At 43.9% G+C, this 10807-nt stretch overlaps 1 protein-coding gene across 3 annotated transcripts in view; it reads right to left on the bottom strand.

The window, feature by feature from the left end:
* Positions 1 to 5801: 5801 nt before the first annotated feature.
* Positions 5802 to 10807, bottom strand: part of SMARCA5 (SNF2 related chromatin remodeling ATPase 5) — a 27657-nt gene continuing 22651 nt past the window's right edge. For all 3 annotated transcript variants that reach the window (XM_032955242.2, XM_032955243.2, XM_032955244.2), the window contains exons 22-24: positions 10331 to 10543; positions 8699 to 8809; positions 5802 to 6441 (exon numbers count right to left, since the gene is read on the bottom strand). In XM_032955242.2, coding sequence (XP_032811133.1) covers positions 6385 to 6441; positions 8699 to 8809; positions 10331 to 10543 — 381 coding nt within the window. In that variant the 3' untranslated portion in view covers positions 5802 to 6384. The remainder of the gene's footprint in view (positions 6442 to 8698; positions 8810 to 10330; positions 10544 to 10807) is intronic.

The following is a 10807-nucleotide window of genomic DNA, read 5'->3' as shown; positions in this document are numbered from 1 at the left end:
GCAATAATGTCCTTTTGATCGCCTACCTCACCTAATACGGCCATTTGCCGCTGTGTTGGTCGGGCTGTGTGATGTTTGCTCCCTGCGGACGGGGGGCGAGGGGGGGAAGGGGGCATGTGTCTGCTAGCCATTTATTTATTCATTTTGCCCCTCTCTGTAGTGCCCGATGTGTCGTGGTGGTGGTGGTGCACTGCAGCAAGGAGACGCGTTCCGTACGCACAAGTGCGATGAAACAAAAACTCAACAACTTTGGTCAATCGCACTGTCCTAAAGTAATTTTTGATTTCTATGAACACGCGGGGCATTGCCCCAAACGTCGTCTGTTGTCATGTGTATGCTTCTTTGAGGGCAGTGTTACTGACGAACGTGAGTTTTTTTGTGAAACCTGCTTGTACACCGCTGCCTAAGAAGAATCTCACACAATATATGTTACACGCAAGTCTATTGCTGTATGCACAAAATTGCAATGAAGCTTCCAAGAAACCGCATTAGTATCGGCGTGATGAAGCTTAAAATGCGAGTTCCAGTCGTAAAATATATTGATTCCGTGTGAAAAAACAGGGTGGAGAAGTGATGAGCGCGCTGCCCAATGAACCTGCCTACATTGAGTTCCATTCCCATCCACGGCTTACAGCGAATTTAATCAACAATTTGTAAACAACCACCGCGACTGATACAGCAGTGCTTAGACAATTGTTCTGTAAATAAAGTATTATTTTTAGACTTGCCAAACTCAAAACAACATTTTTTGGCCAATGTCCCTGGCTCTGTTTTTAATAAAGGCCATTAATCAAAATGTGAGTTGCGTTCACCTGTATATAAAATTGTTTGCGGTCGTTTCGAGGATAGTGATGTTTAATCTAAATAAATGAAAACATGCCATTAAACGGTTTAACTAATGTTTTGCTTTACTGATGATTTGTTTCGCGCACTAATGTTTGGTCAGTTTAATTGTAAAATTGTGTCATTCTGTTGGTGTCAGTTTATGAAAGAGCATGCATACGTTTATTTCCAATATGCAATTGAGCATGCGCTTTTAACATTAATAACAATCATAATTTCACGGCCCTTTATCAATTCGTTGCTGGATGAAGGGGCCTCCCGACGCTGTGTGTCCGTCATGGGAGCGGTTTAAGCATACTTCACCAATCTGTATTCTTAGCTCTTTCGGTAAAGTCACGTTGAAGGGAAACAACAAAATAATAAAATATATTGTATTATTTTGTTGTTTTCCTTCAACGTGACTTTATTAATAAAATATATTGTATTATTTTGTTGTTTCCCTTCAACGTGACTTTATTATTTTGTTGTTTCCCTTCAACGTGACTTTACCGAAAGAGCTAAGAATATGAATTACTGCAGTCACGAAAGCTTTAAATCAAAAATTTCACCAATCTGGTCAATGTTGGTGGGTGAAAGATGGCCAGCAACCTCTTCACAATATCACTCGCAACTTATGTTAGCCACAACCGGGAATTGAACTCGTGCGGTGTGCCTCTACAACTGTGTCACTGCTGTAACGTCCCACTCGTATTGTTATTGTTTTTTTTTGCTTTGGTTTAACTTCAACCAAATTCATTTAATGGACAATTGCTCTGGTGATGAATGGTCACGTGGGAAGAACAACACGATTCTGGCTTGAGACGCTTGTTAGAGTCGTTTTGAGAGCTAAAGGAGTCTCTGGAAAATATTAATTGTAGGAGTGTGTTTTTCACCAAAACCGAATTGACCAGTCTGGTCAAGAATGGTCAAACCACTCCCATAACTGACATAGGCCTTCATCCAGTCGTGGAACGAAAAAGGCTGCACGTTATTGGCATTATGTTTTTTCCAAATTCACCGCGTAAAAAAATTGTGTAATAACTGCTTTCCAGTTGTATCTGTTTCATATACTCTTATTTTCACACGCTTGTGTCTCCTAAGAATTCGTAACTTAATACCGAAGATCAATCAAATGTATCTCCCTCAATGCGGTGTGCATGTCTAGGGTGTGTAAAATATGTTGAATGATATACACTTCGCAAAACCACGCTCTGCTCTCACCTCTGCTGTGTCGCTTATGTCATTCTTTTTATTCCCCCCCATACCACATTCTGAAAGGGGGGCTGGAGCTGAGTGTCAGCCAATCTGAAGGACATCAAACTTGAACAAGTCCTCCAGCGATGACTAAGGCAGTTTCATGCTTCCTCTAAGGCCGTCTGCCAAAAAAACAGACACCGAGATCAAATTTGGAGAAAATGTTGGCCCCGTGTAATGCATTGATTCCTCGCTCCGTGGCTTCATAAAGTCTCCTGCAATATCAACACACGGACGCACTGTTACCATCTTTCTTAGCTACCCACGACCACTGGGTGCCACCCCAGGGGCTAGTTGATGGCGAAATAATGTTTGCCTCCAACATCTCCGACACACATTCCTGATTGATTCCCTTGTCCGGCACACTCATTCCATACGAATATCTCCAAACAGACTGAGTGTCCCACGCAAGGCCGTAATTATAATATATATTGGGGGGGGGGGACATCCCCCCCCCCAAAATATACAAATATGCTCAAAATGTCCCCCCCAATATATTGCTATAAAAATAATTGCTATGCGATGTAAATAAAACAACACTTTGCTCAACCTTGGCCACAATATCTGGACTTGTCTTCAATTCAATCAATGCATAGATTTCTGTTTATGTGATTGTGGTCATGGTTGTACTTTATTAATCCCTAATCTCTGCCATTACATACAATGAAACAAGAAAAAGTATAAAATAAAAAACAGAGCAATGTAATACAATAATACACTATTAGACATTGTAAAAAAATACATAAAAAGTCCATCCCATGTGTTAGTGAATTTTTTTTTATATTTTAGTCAGGAAATTAGTTTTAAAATTTAGATATTTTTCTGGGTTGGGACCCCTAGACACCCTGGAAGATTTGGCCCCCCCCCCCAATGTTGACTCCATGGCTACGGCCTTGGTCCCACGTGTCAATAACAATGACCAGTCCTGCCCAAACCACAATTGTATCGATTGAAAACATCACGGAATCACAACAGCAATACTTCTAGCGCTTGATTTTGCACACCTGGCTATCTGTCCCTGAGGACATCAATCCGCCCTATCCAGCCCCGTTCCGACTGCTGCTTTTAGGTTTGCGGTGTGCAGTATTGCTACTCGCTATGCACGCTGCTTCATCCGGCCACTGACAACTTCAGCCGTGAGCGTCCGCGTTTGTTTTACGTCAACGGCTCGTGAGACATGATGAGTGCGTGTAACACCAGCAAGGGAGGTTGGGGAGGGTTCACCTTGCCACTGTCTTCCGCAACCGCAATGCACGTAGATCCATCGCCGCAGCTCGGGGTGAATTCAACGTCACCCGGGTCACAATTTCTCGGAGCTCTAAGCAGCGTGCCAATTCCAGCGGCGCCAGCATCCACAAGCGAGGCGCGATGGTTTTGCAACTACGAATCCCAACACGGTCCGGACGGACACCACAGTCTCACGCCTCCTCCTCATCGGTTCAAAACAAAATCTAAGAACCTCCCGCAGTTGTCTCCAAGCGCTACGTGTTCCCCACCTGACTCCGTCTTATTAAAACTATTGCACTTTTTTTTATTTCACCAGATAAGGCCCACTCAGCTGTGTAGCTCTTTTTTTGAGAAGCGACCTAGCCACCGCGAATGATAAGGCTCAACGAAGTGGCTCGTCGCGTAGCAATGTATAACAGTACCAAATACCACTCTAAACGCATTGTTTTTCTCCGGAGAAAAATCCACGCGACCACGGGGAGAGAGACACGCAAACTCACGCCCCCCTTCTCGCTCCAACGCCAACCCCTGCTGCTCACTCTGCACTCCTCTCTGTCCACCTACCCAACCCGCACCTCTCTTAATCCCCTGCCTTTGTTGTTGCTGCTCTGTTTGAACCATGAGGATGTGTATGTATGCCGAACTTCTTTCGTACCGTACGTAGCCAACCATGCTAATCGGACGTTACGGATCATGAACATCAGACAGCAGACTACACTTATGACCTCACCGTAATGAATTACAAATAAATCCAATTACAGTATAGCCAAACATCGCTAATGGGAGACAACACATTGCAATGCATATCTCATCCAACATCCCTGACTAATGGGGGTTATCCTTCCAATTTCCTTGGCTGATATTTGCATACCCCTTGTAGCCCCCCACCCCACCGCTCCCTTATTCTTGAATAGGGTTACCGTATTCTTTAAAGGGACTTATTTATTCGAGTTCTCTTTCCAATTCCTTGCTCGAGTATCAGTTGCTACACATGCACGTATAAACAACTATCAAAGTCATTGTTAATCTACCATAATTTACTTTATTTCCCGACAACGCCTTAGACTCATAACATTTAACTTGCAGCAGCAGCCTGCTTGACCCCACTGGTCAATTCACTCCCGACGGTGTTTTGCGAGAGGACAGAGAAAACCCCCACTTATACGAGGCGTTAGCTCAAAATCCGTTCTACAAACGTGATGCCGACTTGCTATACTGCCCCTTAAGTTACCGACCCATTTAAATAGTTATCCAATTGTCTGCTAAAAGTTCGATCTCAACTGATTTGGTGCCACTAGTGATGGCATACAGGTTAGCTCGCACACCCTGCTCTGAATCCAGTGTCCCCGAGTTAGATTTCTGGCCATGACTAACATCAGGGGCGATATCTAAACCGCTACTGGGTCCCCTCCTCCGACATGACATGGTGCAGTATGGTCACCAAACCCCGCATGACCAAATTCGACCAGCGGTCATTTGACAAAGTGCCGCGCATTATTTTCTCTTATCCACATCTTACATTCCAACGTGGGTCTTGCACGTGTGTAAATGTAATGTTGATGCAAACAAAAAAATATACTGTACAAAGTGCTGTCTCAAAATTGTCACTTGGCCACCGAATGCATTCGCATTCTGCTCCAGTGTTGTGCTGCCGTACACAACGCGAGCAACATGACATCAGCTGTGGTCCGTCCATTGTGTTGAACGGGCAGGAACTGCAGCCAGGGCTGTTAAAGAGCCATCCAGCACAGTTTTCAGTTTCACAATCCAATAAGTTATGGTGGCGACTGGTGCCAATGCATAACAAACGCCGGTAATGTTCTCCAATAGTTTTAACTTGCTTGCGTCTCCCCTGCACCCAATTTCCAAATCCCATCCCACCCCCTCCGCCCAGTAACAGCCCAGCACTTTCGCAGACACTTTTCCCTTCCGAACGCCACCCTCTCGGAAAACACCCCCCGCTCACCGCCATCACATCCCCCCCCCCTTCGCCCACTGAACCATCACCAATTCTGTCCGCCTCAGCGCCCCCTTTTTGTATGCCCCTGCTCCCATGCCTGTGAGAAGCCTTGGCTGTTTGTTTGGGGGTCAGAGTCGTGGGCCTGGAACTGAGCGCCCCATTCATAGCCCCGGCATCATTAAACGGGGACAATCGTGCAAGCCTTGTCTCTCTTCCCTATCTTACCCCCCCACCCACCCACTCTCCCAGAACACCACCCCCATCACGCACACGCAACACCCCTCCGTCATTGTGTGCCAGCCCCATTCACCGCCACACAAGAGTGGTCCTCAACATCGGCCGAGACGAGTGAATGCGCGACCACCAATGCTTCCAAAATCCCCGAATCTTGCAGTCATGTAACCCTGATAAATGATCTGAATGGTCTCATTTACACATCCTATGTCCGCGCGACAGTTATGTAAACCAAGTGCTTGTGTGTGTGTGTGGGTGCACGCAAATTCCCCCTCCCTTGTTTTGAGCTCCACATAAACACTGCAATTGTACACAAACTTTATTAACTTGTATACGGCATACCTTATAGCAAGAGGACTCTTTTAGTTCTTAAAACGTCATACATGTTGAAATTTAAAAAAAGGTCACGTTAAGGCGTATACGCAAATGAAACAACAAATTAGAACAAATAAGCAAAATAACCAACAGCTTTACAATGTACACATGTCAGATAACACTGCTTTGTTTTATAAACGAGTCGAATTACAGGTGCAGTTTTTGAGAAAGGGAATGTAAAAATGATTTTTTTCCTCTTTCCACTTAAATAAGTGCTGTTTTTTTAAATCTAGTCTGATTAAACTTTTACCAACAATATAATAACATCCTTTGGATGTTAATTAGTAGCATCATGATTGTTTTAATATATTTATTTCATATAATTTTTTTAAGCTAGTAAAAAATATATGGAGATTTAAACAATAAACAGAGGGAAACACATGCAGTGTACACGTTGATACTCTCTCTCTCTGGTGAATGTTCTTAATTGACAGCTGTATTTTCTTGGAGACAATTAGACAATGGTGTCAGTTTTTGCTAACTACGGTTGATATGGCAGTGCTATCAGACAATTAGGTTTTCACTCTCTTGGCTCCTTTCTCCTCCACGGGTGCTTCTCCCTTCCTTTTCTGTAGATAGAAATGCACAAAGCAAAGATAAAGGCCCCCCCCCCATATAGCCATCACAGACTGTTGGGGAAAGTGCTGTTAGCAAGCACCTATGAAGGCCGCCACGGCACACGAGGGGATGGGTGGCCAACACCACGCTCGTCCACCTTTGTGTCCGCAGTGGCGATGTTTACACACTGCACCAGGTACTCATTTGAGGCCGAGTCGACCTAGGGGAGGCCCAGGACTGGCTCAGATAATTATCGTCACTGGTGTTGGCTGTGAGCGGGAATCCAGCTCGGTTCGCTGGGTTTGTAGCGCGGTGCACTAACCGCTGCACGACCGCCCTCCACACAGCAAGGCACACGCACACATTGTAGGGTCTGCTTTTCAGATGGCAGGTTAGCGACACATCAACACACGGTGCGTACGTGCAATACATGCCGAGTGTCCCAAAGCACAGAACATGAGTTCAGCGATTGAGCAATAGACACTTGCACTTTTATCAATGAAAACGTACTGATACAGTACATGGAACCAGTTATTAATCTCTGTTAAAACCACTTGCCAGTTTCTTTGGCACAAACTTTGTATTCCAGTTGGGCTCAATTTGTTCTTTCAAGTAGCTATTTGTGCCTGCTCCATAAACATAATCGACCAGCAGTGACTTCATAGCAAGACATTACATTTAAGAATCTATCCTCCAATCAATTAACTCTATGACCCCAGATTTCATGGCTTTGATAAGCCACATGCAATCCTTGAATCACAATACAAATAATTCCACGGTGACGGAATTACATCACAGGAGAAAGGACCTCATTGCCACAAAATAGAACATCAGAATAATTTGGGAATTTGTATTTTCGAAACGTTCTTACACAGCAGGCTGGTGCGTTACACAACAGAGCCCATTTCACCGTGATGTCTAATCTGCATGTACCGTACTCGTAATTCTGTCACTGTGACATAACCCACGAAGCCAATGTATGTTAACACTCTATACATATTATTCAGTCAACATTCAGGAATTGGATGGCTGCTCGTGGTAAAAGGCTGGATCATAACTAATCTACGGAAATGCTTCTCTTTAGCAGCTTAGCCATGCATTAAAGTTCTTCCCCATAAGGTTTTCTGCTCATCCTCTTCTTTTTGTTCGTTAACAATGGATACGAAAACAAAAGTAAGCTTGCATCAACGTCCAGGTCACTGGCCCCAACACCAAGTGTGGCAGGCCGTGTAACCGTTTGGTAACCTCTTGTTTTCAGCTTAAAAGTTAATTTAAAAGCAAAACGGAAGCGATGAGGCACGGTGGAGACAGGATAGCAGCTAAGCTTATAAAGGAAATATTTTGTATCCACGCTTGATAAATACCCATTACTTTAAATTTCCATTTCATTTTATATTCTGAAGCTTAACATTTTCTTTCTCTGTACATTTAAGTGACAATGATTAAGCAAAGTTTCTTCATCACTGTTCTAAACAGTTTGCCGCTGTCGTGTTAATCCATCTTGGTGTGTTTTCCCTTGTGAAGAACAGACACTGCACCTGGTAACAAAGCACCGATTTGTCCATTCCACTTGATCCATGAAAATATAAGAATATAAGATGCACGCAAGATAGAGAAGCAGTTAATTTTCACATGCAATGGATGTTATGTTCTATGAACATATTTTTTTATAAGAGTGCCTACCAACCAGTGCTGAAAATGAAGGGATGACGACAAAGAAACATAAGTTTCATAAAATATCACCTTCTTACAAGCACAATACATGCATCAAACCACGCGTAAGAATAATGTTTTACGTAAAATAGATGCCTGTTAATTTCATTTAAAAGGAATGAATGAGAAAGATTGAGAAACAAAAAAAAACCATGATTCTTGAATTGAACCATAACCCCAGTTCGTGACAACTCACTGAATCGCAAATTGGAAGTAGGGTGGGGGGGGCGAATCGTTGTATGCGAGATGTTAACTACCTCGTCTGGTATACAGGAGGTCGTGGATTCAAACCCGACCCTGATGCCTGTATATTTGGAGTTTGTTCCCCATGGTCGCGTGGACTTTTCTCTGGGTCCTCTGGATTTTTCCCTCCGCATTTAGTAAACGTGCGTTTAGTGTATTTTGGCTGTGATAAATTTCCACATGATAAGCCACTTCGTTGACCTATCATCTGTGGCTAGGTCGCTGCTGAAAAAGAGCTATGTAGCTCAGAGGGCTTTACCTGGTAAAATACATTTTTTTTCAAAATAGTTTAATGATAAACAGTGACCATACCGTGCCAGGCTTGGGGCCTCGTTTCTTCTTATCGGCTTTCTCCTTCTCCTCCAGTTCCATGTTTTCCCTTTCGATGAGGGTAATGAGTGTGTTGCAACGCCGCTGCAGCTCCTGCACGTGTGAACATTGTCATCCTTCAGTTGGGAATGGATCAGCACCATAACCATCATGTCATAATTCACATCGTTGCTCATTATTGTATCGCCTAATGGCAGCTGAGACCAGAGAGATCCCTACATAACTTATCACCGAGGTTTTTTTGTTCTGCCACGAGCAAGCTAACAATATTTCAAATCAGTAGCTAATTGTACTATTCCAGTTTTTCCCATAGTATCACGTACTAGCCTATGCTTGAAAAGCAAAATCTCTTGACATCTACAAAAAAACACATGCTTGATAAAAGTCCCACAGTACAATGTCAGGCAGATGAGGTTTAATTTGAACTCGTGAACCCTGAATCCAGAGGCAAGCACATAAACCACAAGGCCACCCAGCTATTAAAACAGAACACATTCACAACAGAGTACTTTCTTGTTTTTTTTTTTCAGTAAACACTTTGCGTGGGGACTAAGCAAAGACACTTGCGCTGTGAAAAGTAGAGCCAAGGTTTATTTAAGCAGAAGAAACTTTGGCTTTGTAGGCTTGTTGGGGGTGACTAGAATGATGGAACAAGGGGACTAGAATAGTGTGTGAAAGTGCCAAACACCAGTGCTACTCTAGCCATGTTAAACAGTCTTGGTTCATGAGAAGAGGTTTTCCCCCTTTTTTCTGGCAACAAAACAGGTGCTAAGATGTTAAAACACAAAACTGAAACCTTTTACAAGGAATCATGTCTGCATTAACAGTGCTTGTCTTTGTGCTGTTCGCCTTTTGGCGTCCTCTGGTCTAACACCGTTTGAGACGAGGCTCCAAAGAAAGCTGTCTCTGGTGTGGACCAATCAGTTTCAAAGACAATGCATATATTAGCGGAGTATGTTTTTTGTTTGCATTCTGACCACAAGTATTGTGGTTAATGCAGACATGATTCCTTGTAAAAGGTTTCAGTTTGGTGTTTTAACATCTTAACACCTGTTTTGTTGTCAGAATAAAGGGGAAAACCTATTCTCATATTTTGGTACTGGCAAAGGAGGTCCCATGATGTAGTCTTGGCTCATCTTTCACAGTGCATGTCTTTCAAAACCACGTTATAAAATGCCCTATTGTACAGCCCTTTTGTTAATCCACTGCTGGATGAGAGGCTCCCCACCCCATGTGGGTCATGGGGGTTATTTGACCATACTTCACCATGTTGGTCTGTGGAGGTCGGTGCAGGTGGGGATCATAGATGTGGGAGTAAATAAGTCCTGTACAAGAATGAATTTTGCTTCGTTGCGCTCTGTTGCCACTGTGTATCCCCAAAGCCTATAACGGACACCCAGCCAAGCACTATCCAAGCTGAAGCCTGCTTGACCTCCGATATCTGATATAGGGTGCATTCCCAGTGATTTAGTAATAAGCAAAGAACATTTTCAATTAATGTATACCATTAAATGTGAAATACTTGTTCTTTGGACACTGTCTGGCTGGGTTATTGAGAGTGGGGGGGGCGGGGCAGTGGGCTGAGTGCTATGGTGTGATGTGCAAGCCAGGCACCATCGCAGTGCGGGACTTGATGAACCAGTCGAAGCGGAACTGAGGCGCGTTGCGGATGCACTGGCGCAACTCGTCATAGACGCTCTCCTTCTCGAAGCCCAGCCGGTGCACCATGCACACCAGGAAGCGGTCCTCCTCCTCCGTGTAGTTCTTGCCCTTGTTAGTGCCATACGAGATGCGCAGCTGGTAGAAGGGCGCCCGGTACCGTGCAATCTGGAAATTGCAAAGACAGAGATCCCCTCCAATGTAATCGTATAGATTGCTGGAGCAAGTGTTGTTGGTAAGCGCCTATTAAGGCCCAGAATGGAATGTAAGAGTCAACACTATTCCTGGCCATATTTCTCTTTCATACTGATGTTAACACACCCCATTAGCTACTCAATTTAGACAGAGTTGACAAAGAGATGAGACCAGCTTCAGTTTCCACTACTACTTGTGATGTATTTGGCATGTGCAAACAACGTTACTGGTTCATTA

The sequence above is a fragment of the Petromyzon marinus genome, chromosome 16 (genome assembly GCF_048934315.1).
Source record: "Petromyzon marinus isolate PM22_M1 ecotype Great Lakes invasive population chromosome 16, UKy_Petmar_22M1.pri1.0, whole genome shotgun sequence".
Taxonomy (NCBI): Eukaryota; Metazoa; Chordata; class Hyperoartia; order Petromyzontiformes; family Petromyzontidae; genus Petromyzon; species Petromyzon marinus.
The sequence above is the reverse complement of the archived record's forward strand: the minus strand, read 5'-3'. Positions and strand labels throughout refer to the sequence as shown.